The sequence below is a fragment of the Musca autumnalis genome, unplaced genomic scaffold (genome assembly GCF_047663935.1).
Source record: "Musca autumnalis isolate F117 unplaced genomic scaffold, ASM4766393v1 scaffold_2, whole genome shotgun sequence".
Classification (NCBI taxonomy): Eukaryota; Metazoa; Arthropoda; class Insecta; order Diptera; family Muscidae; genus Musca; species Musca autumnalis.
In genome coordinates this window covers 194,511,639-194,530,782 of record NW_027411755.1, presented here as the reverse complement: position 1 = coordinate 194,530,782, position 19,144 = coordinate 194,511,639, and the positions used below count along the sequence as shown (strand labels likewise).

At 35.3% G+C, this 19,144-nt stretch overlaps 1 protein-coding gene across 3 annotated transcripts in view; it reads left to right on the top strand.

The window, feature by feature from the left end:
• LOC141395051 (uncharacterized) overlaps positions 1-18,913 on the top strand; it is an 84,190-nt gene extending 65,277 nt beyond the window's left edge. For 2 of the 3 annotated variants that reach the window (XM_073970432.1, XM_073970433.1), the window contains exon 2: positions 16,885-18,913. In XM_073970432.1, coding sequence (XP_073826533.1) covers positions 16,929-18,758 — 1,830 coding nt within the window. In that variant the 5' untranslated portion in view covers positions 16,885-16,928 and the 3' untranslated portion in view covers positions 18,759-18,913. Of the gene's footprint in view, positions 1-13,384; positions 13,486-16,884 lie in introns of those variants that run through there. The other variant, XR_012410536.1, reaches the window with a different exon arrangement.
• Positions 18,914-19,144: the final 231 nt, after the last annotated feature.

The following is a 19,144-nucleotide window of genomic DNA, read 5'->3' as shown; positions in this document are numbered from 1 at the left end:
CTTTTTCCATGTTCACCAAGAAGCCCGCATGTTGGATGTACCCTTGATCGAGGTCGTGCTGGAGTTTTAAGTCAAGCCTTGATTAAAAAATACGTAAAGATAATATACATATTGGCTTAATCCTGGAATCTGGTACTGTAAAGAACATGGTCTCTGATTTGATGCCCAATGATGACACTTTGCGCTAATCTTAGGAACCTTTTATTTAAGTTGCAAATCTGCTCTGGCACTGCTACAATCTTTACGTTGGACGTAAAGGATTAAACCCGGCCTATATATATTTACAAATGTGAAGAATAGACGTTGGGTGCTTCTAAGACATCTGTTCCACACTTCAGTGCTACCCTCACTCCACTCTCGACGTAGCCAGGACAACCGATGACCCCCGAAACGGTAGACATATTTTATATATTTTACTTTCAAAAGTTCAATTTTTTTCCCATTCTGCTATTTGAATTTCTTCTTGCATGAATGTGAACATTTTCGCCAATTTATCACATGATTTACTTTCAGCAGACTTGCTGGGGATGTGCTTTCTGTGGGGCAATGCTCACTCTAATATTTTTCTAAATCAAAACTAAAAACAAACTATTTGTGTCGACATCGTATTAGAGCCCCATAAATAATATCAAGTATCCAATCTAAGATAAGGTAGGGGGAAACTAAGTATTTTCGATATGTCATAAAGCTATCACCTTGTCAGTCATTATCGTGTAAATCTTGTGTTAATACTTTTCCCTCTTTACAGAAAAATGTGCACCACTTGATAAGGCGATTGCCCCGGGTTGTGTTTTTTAATATTGTATTTAGAGATGGGTGTGTCCAAATCAAAATCAAAGTGGCTCGCTAACATAGTAACTGATATTAATAAGCGACACTTCGAGAGATACCTGTGATATGATTCATTCCAAATAAATATAAAAAACCTTTTAAATTTTTTTTCTATTTTCAAATACGTACAGACCTGTTGTAATTCCCATAGACGTACCACAACACATTTATCACCAATTTCTAATGTCGCGATATAAATTATTTCTCTAGCTGTTTTTGTTGTTGTTTTTGTTGAATAAATATATGTTATTGTTCACAAATATTTAATATATTATTCACAATCAGTGATGGCATGTGGAATATTTTGTTTATTCCGATTTACGACAAAGTGGTGTCGATTTTTTAGTGGAAGTTATCATAAGAGAACAATAAGCGTGGATTTTTTTAAGAACATTTTGACTCGTGGTTGTATTGTCAAAAATGTCATTGGAATTTCGTTATGCCATCTCAAATCTCGCATGTGAACTTCACAATTGATGGCAATTGATTAAAAAAACGCTTCTCTCAAGTTGGAAAATGGGCTTGTTGTTGTATTTTGCATGGGTTTCTTAAAATAGATTCAAGTTTATTTTAAAAGTTGTTAACAATTTTAAATGCAAATGATTTTGATTCGTTTTACTCACAACGACCATATTTCAGAGGGCGGCATTAACATGTAAAAGAATGTCAGTAATTAATAGCAACAACAAAATCAAACAACGTTTGTTACTCTATTATTTGCATAAATTTGAATTGTGCCAAATGATTAACTGTGAGATAGTTTCTTTTTCACAGATTTGTTCAAATCAACTTTTATAGCAACCAATGAGCCCAATTAAGGTGGATTTTATTAAGAATTGTTAAAACAATTTTTAAGGCAACCAAAGACCACAGTAAACGTGGATTTTTTAAAGAATTTTTAAAGCAAACAAAGGCCAAATAAACGTCTATTTTCTAAAGAACTTTTAAAGCAAACAAAGACCATAAAAAACGTGGATTTTTTAAAGCAACCAAAGACCACAATAAACGTGGATTTTTTAAAGAATTTTTAAAGCAAACAAAGACCACAATAAACGTGGATTTTTTAAAGAATTTTTAAAGCAAACAAAGACCACAATAAACCTGGGTTTTTAAAGAATTTTTAAAACAACCAAAGACCACAATAAACGTGGATTTTTTAAAGAATTTTTAAAGCAACCAAATACCACAATAAACGTGGATTTTTTAAAGAATTTTTAAAGCAAACAAAGACCACAATAAACGTGGATTTTTTAAAGAATTTTTAAAGCAACCAAAGACCACAATAAACGTGGTTTTTTTAAAGAATTTTTAAAGCAAACAAAGACCACAATAAACGTGGATTTTTTAAAGAATTTTTAAGGCAAACAAAGACCACAATAAACGTGGATTTTTTAAAGAATTTTTAAAGCAAACAAAGACCACAATAAACGTGGATTTATTAAAGAATTTTTAAAGCAAACAAAGACCACAATAAACGTGGATTTATTAAAGAATTTTTAAAGCAAACAAAGACCACAATAAACGTGGATTTTTTAAAGAATTTTTAAAGCAAACAAAGACCACAATAAACGTGGATTTTTTAAACAATTTTTAAAGCAAACAAAGACCACAATAAACGTGGATTTTTTAAACAATTTTTAAAGCAAACAAAGACCACAATAAACGTGGATTTTTTAAACAATTTTTAAAGCAAACAAAGACCACAATAAACGTGGATTTTTTAAACAATTTTTAAAGCAAACAAAGACCACAATAAACGTGGATTTTTTAAACAATTTTTAAAGCAAACAAAGACCACAATAAACGTGGATTTTTTAAACAATTTTTAAAGCAAACAAAGACCACAATAAACGTGTATTTTTTAAACAATTTTTAAAGCAAACAAAGACCACAATAAACGTGGATTTTTTAAACAATTTTTAAAGCAAACAAAGACCACAATAAACGTGGATTTTTTAAACAATTTTTAAAGCAAACAAAGACCACAGTAAACGTGGATTTTTTAAACAATTTTTAAAGCAAACAAAGACCACAATAAACGTGGATTTTTTAAACAATTTTTAAAGCAAACAAAGACCACAATAAACGTGGATTTTTTAAAGAATTTTTAAAGCAAACAAAGTCCACAATAAACGTGCATTTTTTAAAGAATTTTTAAAGCAAACAAAGTCCACAATAGACGTGGATTTTTTAAAGAATTTTTAAAGCAAACAAAGACCACAATAAACGTGGATTTTTTAAAGAATTTTTAAAGCAAACAAAGACCACAATAAACGTGGATTTTTTAAAGAATTTTTAAAGCAAACAAAGACCACAATAAACGTGGATTTTTTAAAGAATTTTTAAAGCAAACAAAGACCACAATAAACGTGGATTTTTTAAAGAATTTTTAAAGCAAACAAAGACCACAATAAACGTGGATTTTTTAAAGAATTTTTAAAGCAAACAAAGACCACAATAAACGTGGATTTTTTAAACAATTTTTAAAGCAAACAAAGACCACAATAAACGTGGATTTTTTAAACAATTTTTAAAGCAAACAAAGACCACAATAAATGTGGATTTTTTAAACAATTTTTAAAGCAAACAAAGACCACAATAAACGTGGATTTTTTAAACAATTTTTAAAGCAAACAAAGACCACAATAAATGTGGATTTTTTAAACAATTTTTAAAGCAAACAAAGACCACAATAAACGTGGATTTTTTAAACAATTTTTAAAGCAAACAAAGACCACAATAAACGTGGATTTTTTAAACAATTTTTAAAGCAAACAAAGACCACAATAAACGTGGATTTTTTAAACAATTTTTAAAGCAAACAAAGACCACAATAAACGTGGATTTTTTAAACAATTTTTAAAGCAAACAAAGACCACAATAAACGTGGATTTTTTAAACAATTTTTAAAGCAAACAAAGACCACAATAAACGTGGATTTTTTAAACAATTTTTAAAGCAATCAAAGACCACAATAAACGTGGATTTTTTAAACAATTTTTAAAGCAAACAAAGTCCAGAATAGACGTGGATTTTTAAAGAATTTGTAAAGCAAACAAAGACCACGATAAACGTGGATTTTTTAAAGAATTTTTAAAGCAAACAAAGTCCACAATAGACGTGGATTTTTAAAGAATTTGTAAAGCAAACAAAGACCACGATAAACGTGGATTTTTTAAAGAATTTTTAAAGCAACCAAAGACCACAATAAACGTGGTTTTTTTAAAGAATTTTTAAAGCAAACAAAGACCACAATAAACGTGGATTTTTTAAAGAATTTTTAAGGCAAACAAAGACCACAATAAACGGGGATTTTTTAAAGAATTTTTAAGGCAAACAAAGACCACAATAAACGTGGATTTTTTAAAGAATTTTTTAAGCAAACAAAGACCACAATAAACGTGTTTTTTTTAAAGAATTTTTAAAGCAAACAAAGACCACAATAAACGTGGATTTTTTAAAGAATTTTTAAGGCAAACAAAGACCACAATAAACGTGGATTTTTTAAAGAATTTTTAAGGCAAACAAAGACCACACTAAACGTGGATTTTTTAAAGAATTTTTAAAGCAAACAAAGACCACAATAAACGTGGATTTTTTAAAGAATTTTTAAAGCAAACAAAGACCACAATAAACCTGGGTTTTTAAAGAATTTTTAAAGCAACCAAAGACCACAATAAACGTGGATTTTTTAAAGAATTTTTAAAGCAAACAAAGACCACAATAAACGTGGATTTTTTAAAGAATTTTTAAAGCAAACAAAGACCACAATAAACCTGGGTTTTTAAAGAATTTTTAAAGCAACCAAAGACCACAATAAACGTGGCTTTTTTAAAGAATTTTTAAAGCAAACAAAGACCACAATAAACGTGGATTTTTTAAAGAATTTTTAAAGCAAACAAAGACCACAATAAACCTGGGTTTTTAAAGAATTTTTAAAGCAACCAAAGACCACAATAAACGTGGATTTTTTAAAGAATTTTTAAAGCAAACAAAGACCACAATAAACGTGGATTTTTTAAAGAATTTTTAAAGCAAACAAAGACCACAATAAACCTGGGTTTTTAAAGAATTTTTAAAACAACCAAAGACCACAATAAACGTGGATTTTTTAAAGAATTTTTAAAGCAACCAAATACCACAATAAACGTGGATTTTTTAAAGAATTTTTAAAGCAAACAAAGACCACAATAAACGTGGATTTTTTAAAGAATTTTTAAAGGAAACAAAGACCACAATAAACCTGGTTTTTTTAAAGAATTTTTAAAGCAAACAAAGACCACAATAAACGTGGATTTTTTAAAGAATTTTTAAGGCAAACAAAGACCACAATAAACGTGGATTTTTTAAAGAATTTTTAAAGGAAACAAAGACCACAATAAACGTGGATTTATTAAAGAATTTTTAAAGCAAACAAAGACCACAATAAACTTGGATTTATTAAAGAATTTTTAAAGCAAACAAAGACCACAATAAACGTGGATTTTTTAAAGAATTTTTAAAGCAAACAAAGACCACAATAAACGTGGATTTATTAAAGAATTTTTAAAGCAAACAAAGACCACAATAATCGTGGATTTTTTAAAGAATTTTTAAAGCAAACAAAACCACAATAAACGTGGATTTTTTAAAGAATTTTTAAAGCAACCAAAGACCACAATAAACGTGGATTTTTTAAAGAATTTTTAAAGCAAACAAAGACCGCAATAAACGTGGATTTTTTAAAGAATTTTTAAAGCAACCAAAGACCACAATAAACGTGGATTTTTTAAAGAATTTTTAAAGCAAACAAAGACCGCAATAAACGTGGATTTTTTAAAGAATTTTTAAAGCAAACAAAGACCACAATAAACGTTGATTTTTTAAAGAATTTTTAAAGCAAACAAAGACCACAATAAACTTGGATTTTTTAAAGAATTTTTAAAGCAAACAAAGACCACAGCAAACTTGGATTTTTTAAAGAATTTTTAAAGCAAACAAAGACCACAACAAACGTGGATTTTTTAAAGAATTTTTAAAGCAAACAAAGACCACAACAAACGTGGATTTTTTAAAGCATTTTTAAAGCAAACAAAGACCACACATTTTTGGAAGTGGAAGAAACCGTCATCAGTTTACACCGGAATAGCCAATAAGCAATATAGGTACGAACTATGTCGACAACAGTAGAGGGTCTGGTGAGCCACACAAAGACTATCAGAAACCCATTTGGGAAATTTTCAACAGAAAACTCGTGGACGTGTTTCAAATGAAATCGTCAGCACTGAGTTAAAGGGGGGACCTGTTAATGTTCCACTTTGTCCCGCATGCGAACTTTGCCGCTCGCTGGTAGATAATTAACTACATGGTTATTATTTGGAGAGGTTTGCAAACTAAAGCTTTTAAGGAAATATGAGATCCCCCGCCCGACTAAAGTGGCGCAGAACGTCTAAACATGGGGCACAGGCTTGAGAAGTAACGCAACCAAAATAAGACTTTGCACGTGAAGAGAAAAACCTGACATCGTCACCTGTAGCTTGCAACGTTGCGATGGTTTAAACGTTTTGTGGATCGTACAAGAAGCGGAGGCGGAGCAGAATTTGCCTTCCTTATGTAGAGAATTTACCAATGACCTGCTTCATAAGGCATACCATTCCCTCAAATCACAGGTTAGCTGAGATGATTTTCTGGGACATCATCACGGCTGTGACCACTCGCTATATAATAGCTTGTCGTATACCCAAAATTAGACAATATTTTCCATTAGAGACGAGGGGGCTAGCAAATGAGCATAATGAGCTCTTTCGTACGAACTCTGACGACCCAAGAGTTAGGCATCTTACTTCTGACATCAAGTAGGTGCGCATAAGCGGAAAAAGTGACTACCCAACCTGAATCACTCTCGAGTCCGGAAATGTAGGATGATAGATAGAAGGGGTGTGTCTAGATGCCAGCAGAGGCGATTCGTAGAGGACGATCTCCCTCCTGTCGCCAGTAACCAAGACTCTAGAGGCACTAGTCCCCCCCATGATTTGAAAAAGTTTCTCTACATTATTTCGAAAAATACACGGTATCACTGCAGTATTATACGCTATATACACACATATCAGTCGACGACTGAACCAGAACAGGCTTTGCGACCGAACAGTCATGGTGGCTTTTGACCTATCGAAGGCCTTTGATATCATCAACCATGCCAGCTTGATAGAGGACATAGAGAATACTTCCTTCCAGCCGTGTTTGGACAATCAACTATATGTGTGGACGCCAGTCGTTTGTAGAATTCAGAAATAAGACCCGTAGAGTAAAACAGTGAGTTCCCCAAGGCGCACTGTGGGCGAAATTCAAATCTAGCGGAGCAAAAGTCCGAAAACTGTCCTTATGTTATATGGAAATAATTAATGGCGTCCTGTTCTAAACATCTTGCGGCACCCGAAAACAATAAACAAATTTGTATTTTATTGTAGTTGGCTGTTATAGCGGTACATACATTGGGAGTTTTTATTCGTGATTGCTAAATCGACTTTTTTGGTATTTGTTTTGATCGTCAAAAATTGTGGGAAAAATTAAAGTAAAGAGTGCATAATTGAATTTTTTCCAACAGTTTGGATGTGCTGCTTTAAAAAGAAAGTGATTGCTTAATTATTTACTGTTGTAAATATTCAAAAGAATAATCTTTAATTATTAAGACAAAACTTATCGACTTTAAGTATATTATATAAAGTACAACTAACCGGGGATCACTTCCGAATATTGTTTTTCTTAAAATACATACTCCGAGGTAATTACTCCGAAAATTCCGGCTGCTACTATTTGCAACTCTTCATTTTATCGCCATTTTATTTTGAAGTAAAAAAGTCGTTTAGTTTGGATATCATTACATGGAACCTATACCAAAAAGTGAAGCTATGCCTCCACTTTTTTTTGGGAGAAGTTTTTTTGGCCACTGGTTACCCTAAATGCCAAAATACATCTAAGTCGGTCAGAAAAATTTGTTAAAACTTTAAAATAAGTAAAATCGGACAATACCTATATGTGGAGGCTAAACCAAAACGTGGATCTATGTCCCCAATTTTTGGGTAGAAGTTTTTTGACCTCAGGGAATCCGAAATGTCAAAATACAGTTGATTCGGCCAGAAAATTTAGCAAAGTTATTCAAAACGCCGAAAATCGGGCGGTACTGCTATATGGGATCTACACCAAAATGTGGGCCAATATAGACCATATTCCATAACATGGGGCCTACGGTCATAAAAAACATATGATCAAAATTTCAATAGTCTATCTTAACTAGTTTAAAAGTTATTAATTTTTCCCCGCTAGATTTGGATTTCACCCACAGTGAGGCGTGGTGACATCTACGGAATTGCAGGAAAGTTCTTCATGATCTAGAAAGAGAGGTCCAATGGTACAATAGTGAACGTCTATATCAACAAGCTTATCAGGCTTATAAAAGGTGTAAAGTGAGCTATGTACTCGAAGACATCCCAAATGAATCTTCTATATACAGAAGGCCTCTCAAAGTGATATTCTATAAAGAGAGTATTTCAAAATACAATTGGATCTTCGAAAGCAAAAAGACCCATCTTAAAGGAGTATTCTATACAGAAAAATCGTCCCAATGTGGTCTTCAAGGATACCTCCTAAAGAAGTCTTTTATAGGTAGAACACCTACCAATGAGACCTTCCATAGCTAGAAGATTTCCCAATGACGTCTTCTGTAGATAACATACAGGTTTGGTCCAGGTAAAGTGCTGGACGGTGCAGCCGCTACAATTCTTTTAGTATATGGAATATCTTGTCCTGTTAAACCCCAGTCATATGTATCTCGATTACTAATGGACGCAGCTGACGCAGAATTTTTGAGTTTAGACACAGAGATGCCAGTAGAAGGTGACTGATTATTCATGAGTAACAAAAAATCAAATTGAATGGGGAATGTTTAGTATCATTTGAAAGAACATTCGATGACATTTATTTTTTGCAGATTATGTCTAACAAATATTGGCCGAGGCGACGTCTCAGACGGTCCATCCATTGAGTCCAATTTTCAATGACTCGTTCAAGTTTTTCGAGTGGTAACTGGAGTATGGCACGGCCCCAAGACCGGAATCGAAGCGGCTTTATCCGCATACAATTTCGACTTTACATATTCTTACAGGAAAAAGTCTAATGGAGTGATATGAGACGATCTTGGTGGCCAATCGACTGGTCCAAAACATGCTCACCAAAGTGTTCTTTCAACAAACCCATTGATTGATGCGATATGTGGGAAGTGTCGCCGTTTTGTTGATACCAAATGTCGCCGAGATTACGAGCTTCAATTTCATACATCAAATAGTTTGTTGTCACGGCGCAATAGACTTCTTATGGAAAACATATAGACATGTAGGTCCTATATAAAAGGCCGGTAGGTCATATAGAAGGTGATTACGTCTTCTCATTTAAGGTAGAAGTTATCCTCATATATAATACAAAAAGGATTTCACAAAAATGATTAGTAAAATGTTATGGAAGTCCCATCTTCCAAAGGGGACGCCATCTGCTAAGACAAACGCCAGTGGTTTTGGTCCAGGTAAAGTACTGGACGGTGCAGCCGCTACAATTCTTCTTGGTTCTGAATGTATGGTAAAATACCAAGGCTAGGATTACACCACACATTGAATATCTTGTCACGTTAAAACCCACTCATATGTAGTCTGATTCTTCATGGACGCAGCAGCTCCAGGTGGCAGAATTTTTGAGTTTAGACACAGAGAAAGCAGTACTGAAAAAAAAAACGATCCGAGATGAGCTCTTAAACTTCACTTTATCCGAATTTTGTGTGGAAGTTACCCGAAGGAGTGGACCACTATAGTCTAAATTCGAATCCCATCTATATCTGGACCAAATCGATTGCTCCCTTCGGTAGTTATTGTTCACACCATTTTACAGAAAAATTTTGTGGCTTTAAGGAGGAGTTACCCGAAGGAGTGGACCGATATGGCCCATCTTCGAACTTGAAGAAAATATTACCATACCCAAAATTTGGTTCGAATCGGTTGATCCATTCGAGAGTTATCGTGCGCACCAGCCAGACAGACGGACGGACATGGCTAAATCGATACCAAATTGTCTCAGACAAATTTCGCCTGAATTTCGTAAAAAGAGGAGAGAAGCAAAATTCATTTATCAGCGCTTTTAGAATTCCATCAATTAGTTAAATTTTTAATGACTAGAACGCTTAGTTGCTCGGAAATTAGACATCTAAAGGGAAACAACTGACATTTGTTATAAAAAAAGCTGGTTTTCTTAGTCCCAATTTACATTAGGCGAGTTTACTTGCGGCAATTGTCAGTTTGTAGGTGAGAGAGAGTGCTGAGAGGCAAAGGGTTACCATATGCCTCACCTCTCTCCTACAAAATGACAATTGCCGCAAGTAAACTCGGCCAATGTAAATTGGGACTTAGTACAGCTATAGAATCTGCTGATACTGAAGAAAATAATATTTCTATGACAAATATAGGGTCTCAATATGTATAGAAATAATATAAACGGTATCCCAACTAGAACGCAATTTTTAAATTTGGCGCCATTCGAGGTGGCATTGTTTGACATTTGAACAATTGTTATTCATTGCTAGTACAAAGTACGGGGTTAGTAAAAATGGACAATGCATTCTCATTGTGAAATTGTTTTACCAAAATGGTGAAAGTTTTGCAGCTGCAGTTCGCAAATTGCGATCAATTTGAGGTCACAATAATGCTCCAAAAGAGTTAACTGTAAAGAGATTAATGGATAAGTTTGCCGAAACTGGGCTGTTAGTGATGTAAAGACAACAACGCGCCTTCGACCAGTTCGATCGACCGAAAATATCGCAGCTGTACGTGATGATGTCGCTCAAACTCCATCCACCTCAATTCGACACTGAGCTCAGCAAAGTGGTGTCTCCAAAATTCACTATGCAGCAAATTGTAACGAAAGATTTGCATCTTCATGCATACAAAGTTCAATTGACTCAGGAACTGAAGCCAGCTGACCATGGACAGCGAAGCGAGTTCGTTAATTGGGTATTTTAGAGACAACATGAAAATTATGATTTTGCCGATAAAATCATCTTCAGTGACGAGACCCATTTTCATCTTGATGGGTTCGTCAATAGGCAGAATTGTGGCATTTGGGGTGAGGAAAATCCTCTTGTAATTCACGAGTAGTAAATGCATCCTTAACGTGTCACTGTGTGGTGTGGTTTTTGGGCTGGAGGAATCATTGGACTTTTTTAATAAAAATGAGGCAGGTCAAGCGCAAATAGTCAATGGTGTTCGGTATCGTGAAATGATAACCAGTTTTTTCTTGCCTAGAATTGAAGAAATTAATGTGAAGGGCATGCGGTTTAAACAAGACTGCTCCACATGTCATACAGCCAGAGAAACATTTCAATTGCTACATCAGTAATTTCCTGGTCGTGTTATTTCGCGTTTTGGCCGCCTAGATCGTGCGATTTAACACATTTAGCTTTTTTCTTTGGGGTTTTTTGAAGTTGATGGTTTACGCGAATGAGCCGACGACGACTCAAGCCTTAAAAGAGGAAATTGGACGCTGCATTATGAAATACCGCAGCATTTATGCGAAACTGTCATTGATAATTTCATTAAAATATCGCGTGTGTGCCAGCAAAGCCGCGGCGGCCATCTGTAAGATACCTTGTTCTATACATAACCTTTTCTTTTCTTTTTTTACTCATTCTTTATCCGGATATAAGTGATCGTACAATACATCTTTTTTCAATATTTATCGCATTTTAATTTTGCAGCATTCAGCAGGTCGGTTTCGTTGGTATAACCTGTCCAGTCCATGATATTTTTGAGCCAGGATGTTTCTTTCCTTCCTCTAGCTGGCCTTCCTTCAATTTTTCCCTTCAGAATTGCTTGTAAAATTATGTATTTGTTATTCCTTAATACATGTCCCAGATACGCTATTTTGCGCCTTTTTATAGTTGTTATTAATTGCCGGCTAATATTCATCCTTCTTAGTACTTCGTCATTAGAAATTTTCGCAGTCCATGGTATTTTCAGTACTCGCCGGTAAATCCATATTTCAAAGGATTCCAATTTTCTTTCATCAGAGGATTTGAGCGTCCAAACTTCTGTTCCATATAACAGCACCGACCAAACATAACATTTTATGAAACGTATTTTTGTTGTTATATTTATGTCATGACTTTTCAGGGTTTTACTATATTTACAGAAAGCATCTCGCGCCATCTCTATTCGACTTTTTATTTCTTTCGAGGGATCCCATTTGTCGTTTATTAACAGATATTTAAAGGTTCTCACTCTTTCTATTTGTGTACCTTGTACTTTTAAGTTCACCTCAGCATGGGGATTTTTTTGCTAATGATCATATACTTCGTCTTCTTCATGTTGATTTTAAGACCATATTTCTCACTTACACGTGCCAGTTTCTCTACTAGTTTTTGTAGACCGGATATGCTCCCTGCCAGTAACGTAGTATCGTCCGCATATCTTATATTGTTGATTAGTTTCCCATGAATTCTGATTCCGATGTTTTCTCCTTCGAGTGTTTCTTGGAATATATTCTCTGAATACACGTTGAATAACAGGGGAGATAAAAGGCATCCCTGTACATAACCTTACTTTACGATATAATAAAGTTTCCTATATTTTTTAAATATCTGTGTTTTATTTAAAATTTAAAAATTGCTTTCTAGTTGGGACACCCCTTAATAGATAAAAATAAGATGTTACGATTGAAGACCATGTTAAAGTCGATCGTGATACTTTAACTATGAGTTAACCCTTTTTTGATGGCTTTAGAGTAAAGTGGCAAAGTCAAAAACAAATTAAAATCACTTCTTATTTCACTTCTAATAAAAATTACTCATGTGTTAACCATTAACCATTTTCCCTTGGTTTCTCTATAACGAATTTTCTCTATAACGTAGTAATTCTTCTGTCGCCAAGTGCTACATTAAAGAGAAGTTCGAGTGTATTTGATTTGTACAACAAAAAATACTTTATTGTGTTATTGAACGCTTCATCGCTTTCTTTGCGTTAATGCAACGAAAAGTTTCATCCAATGACGTGAATGAATGCATCGATGGATGAATGCACTCAGTAATGAAACCTAACGAAAAAAATATGTAAAAAATGTTCATTAAAGTAATGAAAGCATTTCATAATATTAATGAAACAATGCATAACATTAATGAAAGTATGTGATTAAATTAGTGAAAGTATTTCATAACGTTAATGAAAGCATTACATAAAATTAATGAAAACATTTCATAACATTAATGAAAGCATTACATTAATACATGTAATTATTATTTACACTAATGATAGCTTTATGAAACATCTTCATTAATTTTACTCAAATTTTATAAAACATTGTCTTCTGTGTAAAAGGAAGAATAAAGGCTGACTTCATCTAGAAAGCCAGCCGCTTATGTGAAGAGGCCTTAAAACTGAACTTCTTAAAAAAAATGTTTCTAATTCATTTTATCTCCAAATTTATATTCTACAAATCCCAATCTTCCTCTAGTAATTTTGTCTTCTCACTTATTCCCATTTAGATTCGTTATCCCGACCCAAAACCAACCACATCCTCTCTGGCAACATGGCGACGAAAGAGAACAAAGAATATCCCATAAGTGGACTTAATCATTCCCAAAAACAGGTGTTTGATGAAATAGTCAGACATTTAAGTAATTCCATTACTTACTTACTTAGCTGGCCCATTACAGAACATTTGTTCCATAGGCCGAACTAAGAAAACATCTCTAACTTTCTCTATTTGTTGCTTCGCACTCTGGAATACCGCGCCTTTTCATCTCTTCATCCACTTGTTTGCGCCATCTATTCCTTGGCCTGCCAATTCTGCGTGCACCGCCAAGCGGTTCGTATTTATACGCCTTTTTAGCGGGTTCATCTTCGCCGATTCTTATGATATGGCCTAGCCAACGCAATCGCTGCATCTCGATACGTTCAACTATATTGATGTCGTTGTATAACAGATACAGCTCGTGTTTCATGCGACGTCGATATTTACCGTCAACGCAGATTGGTCCGTAGATCTTTCGAAGAAATTTTCCCTCAAACACACCAAGCACTGCGATGTCTGCTTGCGCAAGTACCCAGGCTTCGGAGCCATACATCAGCACGGGTAGTATCAGTGTTTGTATAGCGTTAGTTTTGTTTGACGAGATGTGGCTTTGCCTTTAGACTGCTTACCTAAACCAAAGTAGCATATGTTGGCCCATACAATTCTTCTTTTTATTTCACAACTGATGTCGTTTGTTGTGTTTACGGAGGTGCCGAGGTAGTCGAAGTCTTTTACTACCTCAAAATTATAGGAACCAACTTCCACATCAACTTTGTCTTCTCACCGTTTACCGCCAGACCCACTTCAGCAGATTCTCCTTCGACCTTCATAAAGGTATCGGTTACTTCTTTTACTGATCGTCCCATGATGTCTATATCATCAGCATAAGCAAGTAACATGTTGCTATTGGTGTAGATTGTGCCACTTCTTTTGACGTTTGCCTATCGTATAACCTCTTCCAGCAGGATGTTGAAGATATCGCACGAAAGGATGTCTCCTTGTCTGAAACCTCTTTTAGTACAACACTCTTCGGAGAGGTTCTTTTCTATTTTAGCTGAGGACCGAGTATCAGTTAATGTCATTCTGCAAAGCCGAATGAGCTTTGCAGGGATACCAAATTCAGACATGGCTTCGAATACCTTTGAAAGCAGTGGGCTGTCGAAGGTTGCTTTGTAATCTACAAAAAGTTGGTAGGTGTCGATCTGCATCTCTTGGGTCTTCTCCAGGATTTGCAGCAGGGTAAATGTCTGGTCAATGGTGGATTTGTCAGGTCTAAAGCCGCATTGGTATGGTCCAATTATCTCGTTGACCATAGCCTTTAGTCGTTCGCACAATATCCCTGACACGATCTTGTAGGCAATAGGGAGAAGACACATCCCCTATAATTGGAGCATACAGTCTTATATCCTTTCTTGTGGACGGGATACAGGATATTCAGATTCCAATCGTCGGGTACTCGTTCTTCCTGCCAGATGGTGCTAACTAGCTGATGAATACACCTTATCAGCGTGTCGTCTCAGGTTTTGAACAGCTCGCCTGGTAAGCCATCGGCTCCTGCTGCCTTGTTATTCTTCAGCCGATTTATTGCTGTCTTTACCTCACCTTGGCTGGGCGGTATACATTCAATACCATCTTCTGGGATTGGGTCTGTGTATCTTCGTCGTCTTCGCTGCTATTGGATACCAACGGTTTTGAAAAATGTTCTTTCCATATCTTGAGTACACTATCTGTATCAGTTACCAAATTACCTTGCTGGTCTCTACAGGAGGATATGCCTGTACCAAAGCCATCAGTTTGATGCTTGACGCTTTGATAGAATTTTCGGACTTCATTCTGGTTCCTGTACACCTCGATTTTTTCACACTCCCGCTTTTCCAACTCCCTGTTTTTCCTGCGGAAAATACGTTTCTTCTCTCTCATTTTCTCCCGATATCTCGTGCGCTACGCGTTGCTACGGATTCCTATATGCCGCATGTTTCTTTTCGGTAGCAGCACGACACTCCTGATCATACCATGGAGGTCTTGGTGGAGGTCTCTGGTATCCAAGTATGGATTTGCGGCTGCTTGCATGGAGTGGGCACTACTTTGCCATTGCGCTGATACATATGTTATCAGGATGAGGAGTGCTTTGATTAAGCAATTGGGCTAGTTGAGTGGAATATGCTGTGGCTATCTGTTGTGATTGCTGCTTACCGATGTCTAACTTTCGTGTTGTGTCTGTTCGTACTTTGTTTGCTACGTTTAACCGGGTGTTTACCTTTGCTGCAACAATGTAGTGGTCCGAGTCTATGTCTGCTCCTCGGAACGAACGCACATACAACAAGTTCGATTAATGTCTTCCATCTATTACAACGTGATCAATTTGATTTCTTGTTTTCTGATCTGGAGACAGTCAGGTGCCCTTATGGATGTCGAGATGTTGAAATCTGGTGCTGGTAACTACCATGTTTTTTGCCGCTGTGAAGTCTGTCAGCCTCATACCATTGTCAGATGTTTCACTGTGCAGACTGAATTTCCCGACTGTTGGGCCAGAGATATTCTCCTTTCCAATTTTGGCATTAAAATCGCCTAGTATAATTTTAATGTCACGGGCAGCACAACGGTCATATGTTTATTCTAAGGTCTGTTCGTCCTTGTCTTCAGTGGGAGCATGAGCGCAAAAAGAGCTGATGTTGAAGAATTTTGCTTTTAATCGAATTGCAGCAAGGCCTTCATTCACTGGTGTGAAGCTGAAGACTAGGTGTTTTAGTCTCCGACTAACTATAAATCTGCAACCAAACTCATGCTTTACGTCATGGCTGCTATAATACAGTGCGTCGCCTTTGGGTGTTGTTGTGACGCCTGTATTTCCTGTATGGCCGTAATGTCGGCCTTGTAATTTTCAAGTGCATCTGCCAATGCGTAAACTGCAACTTCTCCATTAAGAGTGCGAACATTCCAGGTGCAGATTCGCAGATCATGGTCCTTAAAATGTTTGCGGGGGTCGTCAACTTTTGAGGGATTTGCTTTTCTTTTTTTATAATAGGCAGCTTTTTCTAGGGTAGGGTTACTAAACCTGCCCCCAAACCCAAGCTTTTAATGTTCTTATGGTTGAACGCGCGGCAAATTTTAGCTCAAGAGGGACCAAGATAAATCCTGGACTTTGCCATGTAAAAGCCGGACAGGACCGTTCACCCAGTAAATAATTCCATTACATTACATTAACTTAACGAAAAATTGCAAAACAGTTTCATTATATTAATGAAAGCAATTCATTATACTAATGAAAAAAGACATAAGAATAATGAAAACATGTCATTAAATTAACGAAAATATTTCATAACGTTAATGAAAGCATGTGATTAAATTAATGGGCGTATTTTATAACACTAATGAATGCATTATATTCTAATTCATTTTATTTCCAAATTTATATTCTACAAATCTCAATCTTTCTCTAGTAATTTTGCCTTCTCACTTATTCCCATTTAGATTCGTTATCCCGAACCAAAACCAACCACATCCTCTCTGGCAACATGGCGACGAAAGAGAACAAAGAATATCCCATAAATGGACTTAATCATTGTCAAAAAGAGGTGTTTGATAAAATAGTCAAGCATTTACATAATTCAAAGCCACAAGTTATTACATTAGATGGTCCGTCTGGTACCGGAAAATCCTACCTCATCAAAACTTTGGTGCACAATATACCCTTAACTCACAAAGTTATTGTCTATCCACAAAGTTTGGTAAGGAATTATGCCATACAAAAAGTGAATTCGGCAAATGTGTGCGATTTTATAGCCAAAAATTTTCAATTTGATAATAATGCTGATGTACTCGAAATGTGTAATCGGAAATTTGCCGACACTGATACTCTGGAAAACTGTTTACGAGCTATGTATGAAAATATTATGGATATTGAAATTGATGTAGATGTTTTGATATTGGATGAATATTCGCTGATATCACCCTGGCTGCTAATGTGTTTGGCACACGCAGCCAAACGTCAGGGTAAGCATTTCATCATAAGCGGTAATGGCGACCAAATGAATTCCCTGCATCCCAGTAAATATCATGGAGGACAAAGTAATCGTGATTTGGCCCTGGCTCTTTCAGATCACACTTATTATCTGCAAGAGCAGGTGATTGTCAAGGATGCCAGTTATTGCCAGATTTTGGACAAAATGCATAAGAAATTTCTTCAATGTCCACAAACTAAAATGACATTTGACATTTTGTATTTTCTCTACGAGAATTTTAAGGACATGTTCTTCCAAGACAATGTGGATGCCGTGTATGTGTCGAAAGATGACGAGAATCGAAAGAAACGTCATGAAGAGATTTTACGACAATGGAAAGGGAAACGGCTTCAAATATTTTATGAATTTTTCAAATTTCGATATCGTATCAAAAATCCTCCAGCTAAACCGTGTAATGATTTGCCTAAACTATACGAAGAAAATTCGGATCCCAATTACAAGGAGACCGATGATGAATGGTTTAACTTTAGAGAAAAAGGGTGTATACAATTTCCCATAAACTTACCTTTGGTCTTGGGCAGAATTTATCTCTACGATGAGCAGTACTTTGTAAAACTCATGGCAATTGCGGAGCATTCATTGATAGTTAGAGATTGTGTTAACGGTCAAGTGATTTCCATTAAACGTCGACCGATTGAAAAATGTAAACTTCAGAAAGATTTTTTGAAATTGTTAAAAAGTAAATGCCAAAGTAAGGGGTGCTATAATGTTTGTAGCTATCCCTTGAAGTTACCTTTAGTCACCTATCAATCGATTCCATTTCAAAATGTAAGCCAGCAGAAAATGGTGCTCAACATCAACAATATTGATGCCAACTCAGTTTATATGGCCCTTTCCCGTTTACCGTCTTCCGAGTTATTGGCTGGCATGAAAACGTCATTGTTGTACAGTTTGATCTATACTGCAGAGATACGTAACGATGAGTACTATTATAAAATAAATTATCCACCAATTAATCAATCAATAAATAAATCGAAAACAGAACTTATAATTTATTTAAAAAAACATGTAAATATTTTCAACATACAAACATTAGAGGATAGAAAAGAATTCGAAAACAAATCTACGAAAAATTGGCGCATATTAAGAACGATGTATGACGGTGGCGAACAGGAGGAAAAGAAGCATAACCCACCACCCCTTACGGGTGTTATAAAAATTTCAAAATTTTTTAACACATATGAATTTTTACTAGAGAAACCATATTTATTTTCGAAAATACTTTATTATTTTAAGAAATTTATGACTTTTCTGGAGAGCAGCGAATCAAACGAATCGAATAACAAAGAACAACCTGAGAAGAAGCGTGCAAAATTCAAATAAATTTCAGATAACATATTAATTTAGTCATTATGTATGTTGAAGAATGAAGTTATTTTCTTTTCATTTTTTGTTTGTTTTTGTATGTATTGAAGTTATCTGTATTATTCTGTTAATTCAATAAAATAAAACAACCTTTAAGGAGGAACATAACTATATGACAAAACTATTTCATTCCTTCCGTTCACATTAAGGTGCCTTTAACACCCGTTAAAGGTAGTGAGCTAACATGTGCCGCGCGTTCACCCATAAGAACGTTAAAAACTTGGGTTTGGGCGTCGGGTTAGTAACCGTCTTCTAGAAAAAAACAGCCTACTATGAAAAAAAGAAAGAAAAGAAAAACAAACCCCTTTAAAGTTGACGAACCCCGCAAACGTGTTGAGGACCAT